The sequence below is a fragment of the Suillus paluster genome (genome assembly GCF_016628075.1).
Source record: "Suillus paluster strain FC165 chromosome Unknown EDB91scaffold_155, whole genome shotgun sequence".
Classification (NCBI taxonomy): domain Eukaryota; kingdom Fungi; phylum Basidiomycota; class Agaricomycetes; order Boletales; family Suillaceae; genus Suillus; species Suillus paluster.
In genome coordinates this window covers 14,979-28,715 of record NW_024537715.1, presented here as the reverse complement: position 1 = coordinate 28,715, position 13,737 = coordinate 14,979, and the positions used below count along the sequence as shown (strand labels likewise).

Below are 13,737 nucleotides of genomic sequence, written 5' to 3'. Positions count from 1 at the left end.
TGCATGCTTATTGATAACAACAAAAATATAATACCCAACCACTACTAGACCCGGTCGAACTTGGCGAGGACGGAATCTAGGGATAGAGCAGGGGATTTTAAGCTTGAGGAGGAAGGAGAGGCAGTCGTGGATGTTTCCACTATCGGTACTGTGAAGTATATTATACAGTGTATTTTTGTGGGCGTCGGCGTCTTATCTAGACGACATACGCTTGGTCGTATGCTCTGTGAACCATCCTCAACATCAGCTTGGTGGAAGAAATCAAGTCTAAACGGAGAAACACATCGCATCGTGCCTGATATAGTGTTTATAGCCAAAGAATGGTCTCCGCCAAGGGTGACGGGGAATTGCTCCCTCTCAGCATGAGCTCGCACGGCGACTCTCGCAACGAAAATGTGGTTTTTTTCAGCTTCCCAATGGATACGTTTAACATGTCTACATCGGGATCATTCAGTGCATATGTGGCCGAACTGACAATGGGTATCGCAAGAGGGGAGATTCTTAGTTGAAGCCTTGAAGCTGATCTCAAAGTAGCTTACTACTAGCTGCTGACTAATTTTACTACTGTGCAGACATCTTTCTTACGCACCGACATCCTGCCTGTATTAGTGAATGAGCATATTCGATGTAGGCCATTTATGATGATTTTGTTGGTAGTTTAATTCTAAACCTACAGGCCGCCCAAAGGTACAACTAAGAAGAAGGCAGCGAACGATGGTTCCACAACGCATACGCCTGTTCGTGCCATTCCCACTAGTCACTCAATTCGGTCACTCAATACAGAATGATTAGACTCTCTCCGAGCAGCTGTCTTACCTGCAAAGCCCTCGTCCATTCAAGAACCCAAACTACACCAAAAATGCAAATCGTCGAACTAAGAACTTGAAGACCGTTCTCGGTCAGGAACGGGAGAGAGAACGTGTCGAAAGGGAGAGGCGGAGACAAGAGAGAGATAGTCAGGCGATGGATATTGATGGCGAAGTTAAGATAGAGCTTGTTGAGGCGGATGAGGAAATTCCAACTTGTGAGCTGATCATAGATTCCGACGCAGCCGACGGAACTGACTCTTCTAGACTTATCGATTGAAGCACCCCCGTCTGTTCTGCCACAGAGACACTATTGCGATATTACAGGGCTAGAGGTCGGTACCCACCCGTTCTGCGGGAAAGGATCTTCTGTTGATGTTAAATCTAGGCACCGTATACCGATCCTCGGACTGGACTGAGGTACCATGACAAGAGCGTTTATGAACTTATTAAGAACCTCGTAAGAAATTGCTGGCATCTCCTATTCACACTTGATTCGAATTGTCCCGCAGAGCCCAAGCGCGGCGAAGGACTATTTGGCTGCAAGGGGTGTGAATCCTATCGTCCGATAGCCTGTTGTTTTCCATTGAAATGGATTCGTCATCATTCCCATTGTGGCACCAACTGCTATCACTGGTGGTAGCTAATTGCATAGTGCTTGGGTGTAATTTGCTTGAGCTTACACACTGGTGTAACACTGCAGCTGTAGGCGATATATGATTGGACATGTGACAAACATAGGATTTTCGATATGAAAGCCTTTGGTAAGTGATTCTCTGCGTATTATTTATAATGAGACATCGGTGAGAGATCTGCAGGATCGTTCGTTTGCCGTTTCGTAAAGTGCGTCACTGACTCCGTTCCGTTACAACCACCTGACCGACCACATCACATCCGCGCAGCACCCTCAATGCAAGGCTGGATGGCCGAGTGGTCTAAGGCGCTAGAATCAGGATCTAGTCCGAAAGGGCGCGTGTTCGAATCACGCTTCAGTCATATTTTTTTTCTCTGCCTTCGTTGTTTTTGCCTCTTGCTCGATTTGCCTTTTTCCATTTCCACCTCCCAGTCCCAACAAGTCCGCCAGTGTGTGTGCTCATAAGATGAGATAAGTGGAGAGGTGGAAATGTTGCGCCTGAGGATGATGTAGAAGATAGTATGTAACCTGATTGCGATAATCCAGGCCCTGGCGATGCTTCCCTTATCAAAGTGATGTGACAGAATTGATACCGTGAGCCAAGTGTGTGCTTTAGCCCGGTTCGGCACTTCATCATGCATGTCAGGACGTTTGTGTGAATTTACTCCCTGAGCCCGCACTGCCATCTCAGTGATAAGAGCCTGAAATGCGATATGTATATAAACCACCATAAATGAGGTAAGGTCTAGCTTCTTTCGTAACCGTTTGCTCATATGTCGACTGTTCTTCCCCAAGGCGCAGGCTATGGCGTCGGTGAGTTGGTTTCTGTTTCTTATATCTCAACTTGAACACTGATCTCCAATAATCTTGTCAGTCGTCGGTAAGGTGGTACTTTGTAATTTCTTCTGCCATTTGCTGAAGACGTCCAGGAATCGGATTGTTCTTCAGTGCTTTCATGTTGGGTTTGACTGTCATACAAGCACGCTACACAGGTGTCTCTCCCAAAGATTCCGAAGAGTTTTCGTCTGCTTCACGCTCGGTGAAGCCTGGGCTCATTGCCTCTGGTATCGTCTCTGCTTGGACGTGGGCAGCAACACTGGTGTGTCCATATTCAACATCCATGTCCACACGTGTCTTAGTGGGGAATATCACTTAGCTCCAATCTAGTGCAGTCGGCTACAGATATGGTATCTCGGGTCCATGGTGGTATGCAGCAGGTGCGACCGTACAGGTCCTCTTGTTCGCTCAACTTGCTGCGAAGCTAAAGCTCAATGCTCCCTATGCACACACTTGGCTTGAGATTGTTGGAGCACGGTGGGGAACTGCAGCACATCTTGTTTTCATGGTTTTCGGTCTTGCAACAAACCTGATCGTGTCTTCGATGCTTGTCTTGGGTGGTTCGGCTACTGTGACGAGTTTGACTGGGATGAGCACGATTGCTGCGTGTTTCCTTATCCCACTTGGTGTGGCCATTTACGTTGTCGTTGGTGGAATGCGTTCCACATTGCTTTGCGATTAGTAGGTGGAAGTCGCTTTAACTATGGCATGTTCCCTGACCCATGCTCTTGTTCCCAGCACACATACAACCGTCCTCTTCGCCATCATCTTGACGTTTGCGTTCACCGTATACGCAACCTCGGGTTCCATTGGCTCCATCAGACACATGCACTATCTACTGTCCGAGGTATCCCAGATCTCGCCCGTAGCAGGTAATGCTGGGGGCTCGTACCTCACTCTCCGCTCCAAAAACGGTCTCATCTTCGGTGTTATCAACCTCATTGGCAACTTCGCGACTGTCTTTCAGGACCAGGCATACTGGCAGCGCGCCATTGCCAGCAGACCTTCCACCACTGTCAAGGCGTACCTCATCGGCGGCTTGGCATGGTAAGTTGACATGCCAGCATGTACCAGCATTTCTGATCCATGCGCAGGTTTGCTATTCCGTTTGCATTCTCGACGACGCTCGGCCTTGCTGCAGTAGCTCTGTCTGCGGTGCCCGCTGCCAACTCCTCGTCGCAAGATCCACTATCAAGCAATTTCATCCCCCTACTTGCGCCGCTCTCGCAGGCTGCAATCTCAGAAGGTCTTCCAGCTTCGGTAGCTGCCGCAACTTTGCTCGGGCAATCAGGTGCAGCTGCGCTTCTCATTGTCCTCTTCCTGGCTGTGACTAGTGCCACGAGTGCGGAGCTTATCGCAGTCTCTTCCATTTTGACTTACGATGTCTATGTAGTAAGTCCCTATTCAGCGTTCAGCACCAAAATCACTTACCGCTGTTAATAGAGGTATATCAATCCAAAGGCAACAGAACAACAGATTCTGCGCATGAGTCATGCTGGGGTATACATTTTTTCCTGCAGACAAATATAACTTTCTTATCAATTGTCGTGAGTAGGTTGTCATTTTTGCCCTTGTCATGGGTATCGCCGGTGTCGTTTTCTACTACATTGGAGTGTCCATGGGTTGGCTCTACGTCGGTACTTTTATCTGTACTATGAACCGTGCCTGACATGGTTTGCAGACGTTCATGGGAGTCATCCTCGGCTCTGCTGTCTGCCCAATCGCCCTTTGCATTACCTGGAAAAAAGCTAGCAAAGTAGGATGCGTTGGCGGTTCGCTCGTTGGTTTTGCCGCAGGTATTATTGCCTGGCTTGTGACTACCTCTGCACTTAACCAAAAAGTCATTAATGTCACTGTACGTGTCTTACTTTCCCATCGTTTCGCTTTTGACCTCATTGTGTGACCAGACGAGCGGAGGTTAGAAGAACGCCGACTTCAATACTGATGTGCAGCTGAATTGACCCATTAATAGGTAACTACGAAATGCTGGCAGGAAATCTTGCATCAATCGGTGTCGGTGCCATCATCTCAACTGCCGCTTCACTGATTGTGCGTGGATTGGTTCATGAATCCCTTGAAATCACGAGCTGATTAATCATGCAGTGGCCAGAGGACTACGATTTTGCTTCGACTCGTGCAATCAATAACCGCAGTGCCGCCGCCGCTAGTAAAAAGGTCAGCGACGAATCAGACGAGGCAGAGGACGAGAAGAAAGTGGGAGACATATCAGTGTCATCCGTGATGAATGAAGCAGAAGTCGACCCCGAGCTAGATCCAGTTGGCCTAAATAAGGCATTCAAGTTCGCTGCTAGGGCGTCGATAGTACTTGTTCGTGCTTTCATGTTTCATTGTAACTACTCAGTTACTCAGGCCATTCTTTCTACAGACTTTGGTGCTGATGATACTCATCCCTCTCCCCCTCTTTTTCGCCCAGACGATCTATGGCGTTACCGGCTTTTCGGTATGGGTTATAGTTGGTATTGCCTGGACATTCCTGTCGGCTTTCGCAGTTGTGATATACCCCCTGTGGGAGAGCAGAGCTGCGATTCGGCTTATTTCGAGAGGAATGATCATGGTAAGCATGATATTTTTCTTTGAGAACTCATCTGATGGCATGCAGGATATATTCTCTCCTGGGAGTGGTAAATTTGTTCCACGGTCTGGGGAGTCTGGCGCATGAAGTTTCTGTGATAGCTTTTTTTGGAGGTCCCCTGTATTTGTTCTCCAGCCTGCGCACGATATAGATAGATACAGAAACTTGAAATATACCTGCATATCTCTGTGCCCCACGACAATATCGTAACGGGACAGAATACTCTACCGGCCCTAGTCAGACCCAATAGAAGGAAGATAATCACTGTTTCGCTGTTGTACATGCTAGATGGTAACACTATGACAGCAACAACATGGCAACTTTGCTTATTTGCCGATCCACTGACAACACTACATTTGTTAACCCTACCCACAGTGTTGATGTATTTGCATGTACAAGGATATGAGACGATTTTATGTACAGTGATGATACAATACTACCAGTACAAAGCATGTTAAATGGGCAGTCGCTGCGCGAGAGCCAGCCTAGAGCCTAGAACCACAAATATAAAAGCAAAGAAGATAGCATGATACGCGCGTTATGGATCCAGGGTAAAAGTTTCAGTTCTATGGTAAGCCATAGATGACGTAGCATTCTAATATACATATCGTTGCAGTTAGAAACGTGCAGTGCAGGAAATATTTGAGCTCACCTAGAGAATCGATGCACCGGGTGTGGGCTCTACAAGGGGCATTTGGGAAGCAGCTTGATGATTTGGTCCCGCTTGACCGCATGACCATCCTGCCCAGAATAACGCGACGAGCCAAAGTGCCAGTGCAACGCACCGACCATGCAGTTCTGCAGCCCTTCAATGTACATAGCCACCTGCCTGTCCAGATCTTCTCCCCACGTGGGGAGAATAGGCACGGTGATCATCAAAGCGCTGGATGGCACCTTGCGCATAGACCGTTGGCGTAGTCAACAGCACTTTGGCAGGTCCAGGCCGCGTGCATGCATGAGCACGGTAATTACATTATGTGTGTCGTGACCAGTTGATTGCTCCTTGTTGTATGAGACTATATCCTGTCGACGGTAAGGTTCAGCAGTGGCCCAGTATTCGATGACGGAATGGGGCATTACATTGGTGAAGCAAATATAATCGTTGGCTGCCTCCTCCATAGCCACGATAACCGAGTGCGATGTTACTTCGTCAGGGAGATCAATCTGAAGTGCGTATTCGATAAGGGCAAAGCAAGGCTTGCAGGTGCTCGTGTCTCGTCCTCATGGTGATGTAAGACTTAGGATCACGGGTACTACATTCATTGGCGTGGTCGTCCACCTGCTTAGCCACAGCAATGAAGAACATGTCCATTGTGTGGATAAAGCGCTTGGTGCAGCCAGGGCCACCAGTTTCCCTAAAGCGGCTGAAGTACCTAAGCATCGTATACAGACTGTTAGAAGATCGTATGCGATACAATAAATGGACATACGATTTGCACATATTCGCACCAAGCTCTTCCGTGGAGAAGTTGATGGGATCGCGGTATGCAGACATACAGCCTTCACGCGCTGTCGACGGCTCAATGATCCCAAATTCCATCCAATCGTCGATAGTAAACAAGAAGTTAAGGAAGTCGGTGATGACTCGGAGATGGAAAGCATCTGCATCAGGATAGCAAGCTGCAGCAAGTGTACCTGCGTCGATTCGCATAAATTCGGCGATGTGGGGCTCTACAAGACGCGCTCCGTCAAGAAGCCACCGTTCAGAAGCGCGAGAGACTTGATCACAGTGGGGATTCTCTCGCAGGGGATAGGGGCAATCATCAAGGAGGTTGGGTAAAGTGAATTCTGAGGGCTCGCAGTCAAGGCGAGTGGTCGTATAGGGTGCAGTAGGAGTCGTAGAGGTCAGCGAAGTCATATGGCGAACGTCGAGATGAACGATATGTAGAATAATGAGAGACGAGTTAAAAGAGACATTGCTCTGAACTTGTCAGTCTTTATAATGGGCCGGCGTCGCTCGGATCCGTGTTTCGGAATGGGACACGGCAGAAGAAAAACGCGAGTACTTATCTATCATGACGGCAGTGGTAGCGAACACCAAAATCTATCAGGGGCTATGATGAGAATTCGCCAGGTTAAGCCTAGTATCAAGAAATGCAACTTGAAGCGAGATTACTTACTTAGTACTTGGATCGATCTAACTCCTCAAATTTCTTCGAAGTTCTAGAATTGTTCTAGATGACCGACCGAGTATATTCATCTCGCTCAGATGAAGTTCGGAACCATACCGCTACTTCCCAGTACGTCGTTTATGACTCTGGGGAAGGCTGTACTTATCGTATAGAAGTATCCGCCTATTCGCCTGCCTGTGAGTTTCATGTACCCTGTTATCGGCGCTGAGTGGGCTCATGAGAACTCGGAGGCGAACATGAAGGACAAATTGAAATAAATTGATGTCCCGAATATTTCCAAATGGTGGGGAAGCGCGCCTTCAAGCGCTGGGGGGAACCAGAGCGGCGTACAAGACGGAGGAAAACAGTTTCGTGCAGTGTAGGCGTATACATGAAGTGGAGAATCGGAGTAGGAGTACGGAGGGTTTCTGGGTCCCGAGAAAGCGAAAGCGCCTGCTCGAGGCTGTAGAAGGGGTCGGAGTGTCGAGTCGAAGGCCGAACATGTAGCTTGAGTGGCGCATACCGAGGAAAAATAATTGAACGAATTAACGGGCCCACAATCCAGCCCACCGAACGAGCACGATGAAGGCGACGGTGCTTTGCGGGGTGTACACTGTAGATGTTGGAGTGGGGAACCCCTAGGCGAGGGGCCCGGGAGTAGTAGCCGGGTAGCACCGTAGCTTAGTCAGCCACTCAGTGTCCTTCGGCCTTTGTCGTAGCGTAGTGCTCTTCATCACTTTGCCTTGCTCGGGATACGCAGGCACACAGTCGCGGATACACCGCTCCAGTGTCATAGACTGTGCGACAGCGTGAGCTAGGGTGAGACGCGCGTAGCATCTTTCGTTGAGATTAGTTTGGGCAGTTTCCGAGGTCTTTTGTCAGATATCCGTAGAGTCAATGCTGAGGTGTAGGTCCATGATGTTTGGACCGTGTTGGCGCGCACAGTTTGAACTTTGAACTTTACAGAAACTGAGCTTGATAAGACGGAACGACGGTCTTCCTTCGTTCAAGGTCTGACTACAAGAACAGAGAAGAAGGAACGACTGTCTTCCTTCTATATGGTCTGGCTAGGGGAGACTAAGAACAGAGTAAAATCTGAGCATATCGGAACGGCGCTCGGCCGCGCCAGTCCTCGACTCCTGCTCGAACCAAACATTCCTTGCAAGACTAAAATGCTATGATCTAGCATCTTACTGCTGGTCCGTACGATCTATGCATCAATTGAAATCAGCGCTTGCCCATAGAACTGTACACAATTTCCCGCGGTTCAGCGTACAGGTGCCTGCCAGCCAACTGCCAGCTGGACGGTTGCGTCTGACAAAACCCTCTTCCACTAAAACGGGCGTCGGGGATCAATCGATCACACTTCAGATCTTCAGACTCCAGAGACAGAGAACGACGATCGTCCTAACCATAACATCCACTAGCAGCATTGCCGTGAAGATGTCCAAAATGCGCGCCGTGTTAATCAAAGGTGGGCAAGGTCCTGTTGAGAACCTCTACATTGGGGAGACAGATAAGCCAATCCCAACGAAGGGACAGGTTTTGGTAAAGGTCTGTGGCTCTCTTCATCTTATCGAAACATGTAAATCGATCGAGCCTGACATGGAATTCTCGTGGTCACGTAGATTGTCGCATTTGGCCTCAATCGCACGGACCTTGCACAGCGTCAGGGCAAATTTCCTGTACCCCCTGGTGTATCCTCCATTCTTGGTTTGGAATTCTCTGGACGTGTGACTGAGCTCGGCGAAGGAGTAACGCGATGGGCTGTTGGTGATGAAGTCTTTGGTCTTGCGAGTGGCGTTAGTCAATTGGTCAAGTCAAAGTGTATGTATGTTCTGTACTGATTCAAACCATCACGTTTATCGAAGGGAGCATATGCGGAGTTCATAAATTGCGACGAAGGACTCTTGTTGAAGAAGCCCAATCACTTATCTTGGGTGGATGCAGCCAGCATACCAGAAAACTACATTACAGGTGAGTACAGCAGACCATCCAAGTAAGCGGTCGTCTTCGGCTCTGACTGCTTTGGAACTATTCTTAGCCTATCAAACTCTTGTGAAGTACGGGGAAGTCAAGAAGGGCGATCATGTACTCGTCCATGCAGGCGCTTCTGGTGTAGGCATAGCAGCTATCCAAACGGCAAGGGAATCAGGAAGCGTGAGTATTCCTATCTTTAGTGTCCCGGTCTTCAGTGCGTTCAGTGCGTTCTTGCTGAATACGTATCACATGGCGCTCACAGGGCAACCATTACTGCGACGGCGTCTACCACAGAAAAACTCGATTGGCTCCGGTCCATCCCTAACGGGGCGACACATACTGTCAATTACAGAACCGAAGACTTCGCCGCGGAGGTCGGGAAAACGACCAACGGAAGAGGTATCGATATTGTCATAGATGTGGTTGGACAAAGTCATTGGGCAAAAAACATACAATCCCTCGCCATTGATGGTCGAATGATAATGTTGGCTGCTTTGAGTGGTGGGAATTTGTTTTGCCTTGAAGTTTAAAAACTCGTCACTGAAACGTTTGGTAGGGAAAGAGGTCCCCTCAGTCAACCTTGGCGAGATACTTTACAAAGCGTCTTCGCATTCAGGGCTCTACGTTACGTTCGCGTAGTTTACAGTACCAGATCTATGGTGAGTTATAACGAGTGGGAGCTTGACCGCACGCTAATAAAACAAGTATAATCTCAGTCTCTTGAAAGAAGCTCGGTATAACGAGCTATGTACCTAATAAAACAAGTATACTAATGACTCGTCAGTTTAGTTTTCTAATCGATATAACGATACTAATAACTCACATCTCAGTCTCTTGAAAGAAGCTGAGATGCGTTCGTGCTACTGCTGGCGTTTATATAGTAAGTTGTATAGAAACGGAATATATCAGAACGGAAAAGGAAAACATATTGTAGGACACGAGCCGACGTCAGTGCGTCGCTCGTCAAAGTCCCTTTTGGCTTGGGCTCGGACTTATCACTCTTTCTCTTCTACATCTCGGATCGTTCGGTTTTCTTCGTCACTGATCCCTCGGATCGTTCGGACTCTAACAAGATCGAGCTCATCACAAGGTGCTGTCAGAACATCACCCGACATCATTTCCCCCCAGGCTAACTCATCACAAGCCTAGGATTCCGCAATTTTATCGATAAGGTAACTGGCGCCAACGGAGGTGGCCCGATACGGACTTATATTCACAAAGTGGGTATATTCTCCTACTCTTCTCATCTCGTCGGACAATGACATACCACTTCACAGGTGTATCCTTGGACAGAGATCCAGAGCGCTCATCGTGAGATGGCTGACAATAAGAATATGTGAGCATTATGTCTTCGTAGAAAGAAGCAGTGACCGAGACTTCATTATCAGCGGGAAGATCGTCGTCGAAATTCAGTCAGTAAGAACGTGAACATTGACAGTGTGTCAGCCGAAATTAGAATCCATCAAGAATTCCCCAACTCTTCCGTAGATTAAACCGCGTACTTTTTGTGCCCCTCCTGGCCATCTAATATAGGTTTTCGTATAACTTGCCAACTGAAGGTACAAGCTCATGGACAGTTGCTAACTTACGAAGGCCGGTCGACAGGTACAAAGGGTATTTCCAGCGTACATTGAGACGATCTACCTTGCTCGTCCCTCACACAAAGTACGAAAGCATCTACTAGCAACTCTAGGAAAATTTCCCGTACATGAAAATACTATCCCAAACTTATCGTCGGCGCTGCTCCTGTGATATGGCGGCCAAGAGCCACGGAAAATCTAATTTTTTTGAGATGCAGGTTGACCCGGTGCCACGCCCTCTTGAGGTCGCTGACTTACTCGACACATGGGAGCATGGAGAAAATGATGCGAGCGACAGCATCAGCATCCGCTACGGGCGAGGCGCCCACTTGGAATGTTTGTAGAGAGGTATGTTGAAATGACTCGGCTGTAGGATCGATATCGATATTCCCAGCATCGACCAATGCTTTCAGGGTTGCAAGTGGGGACATAAACGGAGCCTGTGAATAGTGCGCGGAATGTGACAGTAGGTGTATGAAGATCCGCGTGACCCATGATTTGTAGACGGCGAATGTGCGGCCAACTTGACATAGCTTCCACAAAAAGGTCGTTGTCCAGGTACATGGAGTGATGGACACAGACTCCTGCAGGATTCGTAGCTGCGTGAAACAAAGAAACTGTCTAATTGTTGTAAAACAGTTGTACGACTGTGTATCATCCTTTGACATCGTGGTGGGGCCAATTTCAACGTGTTCAAGGGTCTGGCATGCTCTACACTGAGAGTGCATGAAAAGCTGCTCGGTCTCTGCCCAAGCCAAAACGGGGACATGCATTTCGAACTTTTTTAGTGAGGGGAATTCTGAGTGTCGTATCACTGTAATAACGTCCGCGGCAATTTTTACGTTGAAAGAAAGAGTCATGAGATTATGTAATAAGCAAATATTTGAGTTTGGACATCGGGTGCAACGTGGTAAGCGAATCAAAAGCAAATACATATCTGAGAGTTCAAATCAAAGCAGCTCGGTCACGACTTTAGGTGTCCTACCCGTGGGTACCTGCGGATACCCAAGTTATGCGGGTCCCCGTGCCCGTACCCGTGCGGGTGAGCCACTCGCAGGTACCCGTGACCCATACCACGCTTCACCCGCGGGTGCTACCCGGGAAAGCCTCACCCGTGTCATACCCTAGTTTAACGTTCTGCTCTGTTCACGCGTACTTTGCGATGGCTTCAGGCTGCCCAGATGGCTCTGGTCGGCCCTTCCCTGGACACTGGCAGGCGACGCGTCTGAGACTGCAACCGAAGCTCTCCAGCATTGGTCACTTACAAGAAGAAGGATCCATCCAAAGGTCAGCATTGGCTTGTTCAGGTCATAACATCTTCAACACGACGTAACACTGCAAGGCTACATATAAAGTACCATCTGACTCTGCACTGATAGAAAGTTGGTAATCTGATCGCATACACTTGTTTCATTGGCATACTGAAACGAGGCCCATATTCTCTCCCAATTTATAAGACACGATTCTTACATCGCTGGTGCTCATGATAACAGGCTTCTGTGATAGTTTGAGGAGCAACAGGACACTGGAACAGGACCAGAAAAGCCGATTCAATCTCCCCACTCGCTTTGATGCACTGATAAGGCAAGTGTCTTTTGTCTTACGGATTCCATACTCTCAACGTTTTTCTTATCGCGAGCTTCTCGGAATCAGCCTACTGTAGCTCTCTGGGTCTTCCGATGCCACCAACCTGGCCCCTACTGGTATCTCATCCATCCTACTCTGAGGTCTTGGTAACCACACCCAAGCGATAGCCATCTTCAGCGTGGTACCCTATCCTCGGCAGAAAGCCCCGCCGTGTCCACGATCCACATCGGCCTTATAGATGACCCTGCTCATCCCTCCCGTGACGGTAGTCAGGCCTCGGTTTTTCGGCTATGAAATTGTCCTGACGGCGGAGACGGCTCTGCATGACCAATTTTTCACAATTTCTAACAGACCAAATTACGGAGCGACTTTCTAACATGATTATAACCAGTTATTGACCGGAATATTGAACATACATTGACTTTTCAACCGTACCCTACGAAGTTCCGTCTCGTTGACCACGAACTTTCTGCGGAAGACCCGAACTCAAACGTTGCACATGAGTTTTGGCATCTGTGAGGTGGCCGCGCTGAGCTTCTTCGATTCAAGGATGGTCATGTTACGGAGAGTGTTGTTTAGGAAGTCACGACGTCCGATGAACGTGCACATATCTGCAAGGCCCAGGAACTAGAGATTCATCAGTGCCTCACGACCCCATCGTGCCGCGCATCTCCCTCCCACATCAACTTCTCATGAGGTTCACAGTTCTTCTCGAGTCTGCGGAGATTCTCATGCATTGGGGCTGAACTGTTTTCGCCTAAAGTAGGGCATCTCAGCGGCAAAGCGAGCAACGCCTTTACGTTCACATTGGAAGTTTCAGCCTATAAAACACCTGCCTGCTACCATGGCTTTGCCTCATTCCCTTCCACAAACTGCATGATGTTTGCTTCTCGCTCCATCATGTTTGCGCTGCTCGGCCTTCTCGCTGGAGCCAATGCGTGTGTACAGTGCCCAGCCACATTGAATGTTGGCGGCAGTGCCAAGGAACTATTGACGAACGATATCTGGCGAGAACTCGAGTACACATTTTGCACGTGCGTCGCACCCAATATCCTCATTGAATAAATTAACTGATAGGCCGGCAGTTACGATGGCCGGAATAGTGACGGCTCGGCAACGTACTGCAATTATTACACTGTAAGTACTTTCTGGATATTGTTCCCCTCATTGTTCTCTGTTGACACGCTAGTGATGGCATCAGGAGAACGGCTTGCTTTGGGATGGGTATAAGTCTTGTCCGGGCAAAGCAACTGTGAAAAATAACTGCTGAACGTGATGTGAAGAGGTGGGGGAGACGAGACACCCAACAGGAGGCGCAATGTTCGTCCGCAGACAGCCGGGTGTATGCCAGCACTTAGATCACTATCTATTACGAGAAATCCCAAATGCTTAATCACATCTTACCTCGGCCAGCTGCATCATCTCAACCCCCTATTAAAATACCCTCACCACTTACTAGAATCGTCACAGAAGGGTGGCATGCCACGATGACACGACCCATTCCAGCTCGGAAACCAATTCGCCAGCTCCGATCAGTCATTTCTCACTGAACCTATAGAACGCCTATCAGTGACGCAACTCCAGATGGTGACTCGTAAGCATCCGCCTT

At 48.5% G+C, this 13,737-nt stretch overlaps 6 protein-coding genes and 1 non-coding gene across 7 annotated transcripts; 5 read left to right on the top strand and 2 right to left on the bottom strand.

Annotated features, from left to right (window-relative positions):
- Positions 1–555: 555 nt before the first annotated feature.
- Positions 556–1,842, top strand: EDB91DRAFT_1173640 (YL1 nuclear protein C-terminal domain-containing protein). Its single transcript, XM_041320303.1, has 8 exons — positions 556–627; positions 677–737; positions 793–1,024; positions 1,074–1,141; positions 1,195–1,266; positions 1,319–1,570; positions 1,625–1,649; positions 1,709–1,842. Coding segments are annotated over exons 1-6 (495 nt in total). The 5' UTR covers positions 556–625; the 3' UTR covers positions 1,379–1,570; positions 1,625–1,649; positions 1,709–1,842.
- On the top strand, positions 1,723–1,802 carry EDB91DRAFT_t114. Its single transcript has one exon. It is a non-coding gene; the product is annotated as a tRNA-Leu (tRNA).
- Positions 1,843–2,187: 345 nt separating the features above from the next.
- Positions 2,188–5,192, top strand: EDB91DRAFT_1173637 (urea transporter). The gene is made up of 14 exons (XM_041320302.1): positions 2,188–2,253; positions 2,315–2,320; positions 2,370–2,539; positions 2,597–2,958; positions 3,016–3,324; positions 3,372–3,669; positions 3,721–3,777; positions 3,833–3,910; positions 3,959–4,132; positions 4,185–4,194; positions 4,250–4,326; positions 4,381–4,605; positions 4,664–4,852; positions 4,898–5,192. The coding sequence occupies exons 1-14, from the start codon at positions 2,214–2,216 to the stop codon at positions 4,955–4,957; spliced, it is 2,055 nt and encodes a 684-aa protein (XP_041169902.1). The 5' UTR covers positions 2,188–2,213; the 3' UTR covers positions 4,958–5,192.
- A 141-nt stretch (positions 5,193–5,333) lies between these two features.
- Positions 5,334–6,322, bottom strand: EDB91DRAFT_1173627 (isoprenoid synthase domain-containing protein). Its single transcript, XM_041320301.1, has 6 exons — positions 6,301–6,322; positions 6,119–6,243; positions 5,951–6,090; positions 5,794–5,893; positions 5,738–5,764; positions 5,334–5,712 (listed from the first exon to the last, which is right to left on the bottom strand). The coding sequence occupies exons 1-6, from the start codon at positions 6,309–6,311 to the stop codon at positions 5,552–5,554; spliced, it is 564 nt and encodes a 187-aa protein (XP_041169901.1). The 5' UTR covers positions 6,312–6,322; the 3' UTR covers positions 5,334–5,551.
- A 2,102-nt stretch (positions 6,323–8,424) lies between these two features.
- On the top strand, positions 8,425–10,594 carry EDB91DRAFT_1272170 (quinone oxidoreductase putative; the record flags this gene model as incomplete). Its single annotated transcript, XM_041324593.1, has 9 exons — positions 8,425–8,535; positions 8,610–8,783; positions 8,853–8,958; positions 9,026–9,141; positions 9,186–9,472; positions 9,526–9,624; positions 10,106–10,181; positions 10,239–10,297; positions 10,350–10,594. 9 exons carry the CDS (start codon positions 8,425–8,427, stop codon positions 10,387–10,389), a joined length of 1,068 nt encoding a protein of 355 aa, XP_041169900.1. The 3' UTR covers positions 10,390–10,594.
- Positions 10,506–11,350, bottom strand: EDB91DRAFT_184781 (uncharacterized protein). The gene has a single exon (XM_041326356.1). It carries the CDS (start codon positions 11,312–11,314, stop codon positions 10,796–10,798), a length of 519 nt encoding a protein of 172 aa, XP_041169899.1. The 5' UTR covers positions 11,315–11,350; the 3' UTR covers positions 10,506–10,795.
- A 1,597-nt stretch (positions 11,351–12,947) lies between these two features.
- Positions 12,948–13,528, top strand: EDB91DRAFT_1173616 (uncharacterized protein). The gene is made up of 2 exons (XM_041320300.1): positions 12,948–13,162; positions 13,214–13,528. The coding sequence occupies exons 1-2, from the start codon at positions 13,005–13,007 to the stop codon at positions 13,356–13,358; spliced, it is 303 nt and encodes a 100-aa protein (XP_041169898.1). The 5' UTR covers positions 12,948–13,004; the 3' UTR covers positions 13,359–13,528.
- Positions 13,529–13,737: the final 209 nt, after the last annotated feature.

Bases quoted from the DNA above. Each gene is read 5' to 3' on its own strand.
- EDB91DRAFT_1173640 (XM_041320303.1), top strand. The intron at 1,142-1,194 runs GTCGGTACCCAC...TGTTAAATCTAG, and splicing joins GCGATATTACAGGGCTAGAG to GCACCGTATACCGATCCTCG. The intron at 1,267-1,318 runs GTAAGAAATTGC...ATTGTCCCGCAG, and splicing joins ATGAACTTATTAAGAACCTC to AGCCCAAGCGCGGCGAAGGA.
- EDB91DRAFT_1173627 (XM_041320301.1), bottom strand. The intron at 6,091-6,118 runs GTGATCCTAAGT...CATCACCATGAG, and splicing joins CGCCAATGAATGTAGTACCC to GACGAGACACGAGCACCTGC. The intron at 5,713-5,737 runs GTGCCTATTCTC...CCACGTGGGGAG, and splicing joins CCAGCGCTTTGATGATCACC to AAGATCTGGACAGGCAGGTG.
- EDB91DRAFT_1173616 (XM_041320300.1), top strand. From the start codon at position 13,005: ATGATGTTTGCTTCTCGCTCCATCATGTTTGCGCTGCTCGGCCTTCTC. The intron at 13,163-13,213 runs GTGCGTCGCACC...ATAGGCCGGCAG, and splicing joins CTCGAGTACACATTTTGCAC to TTACGATGGCCGGAATAGTG.
- EDB91DRAFT_1173637 (XM_041320302.1), top strand. From the start codon at position 2,214: ATGTCGACTGTTCTTCCCCAAGGCGCAGGCTATGGCGTCG. The intron at 2,959-3,015 runs GTAGGTGGAAGT...TCTTGTTCCCAG, and splicing joins TCCACATTGCTTTGCGATTA to CACACATACAACCGTCCTCT. The intron at 3,778-3,832 runs GTATACATTTTT...TGTCGTGAGTAG, and splicing joins TGCGCATGAGTCATGCTGGG to GTTGTCATTTTTGCCCTTGT.
- EDB91DRAFT_184781 (XM_041326356.1), bottom strand. From the start codon at position 11,314: ATGCATGTCCCCGTTTTGGCTTGGGCAGAGACCGAGCAGCTTTTCATG.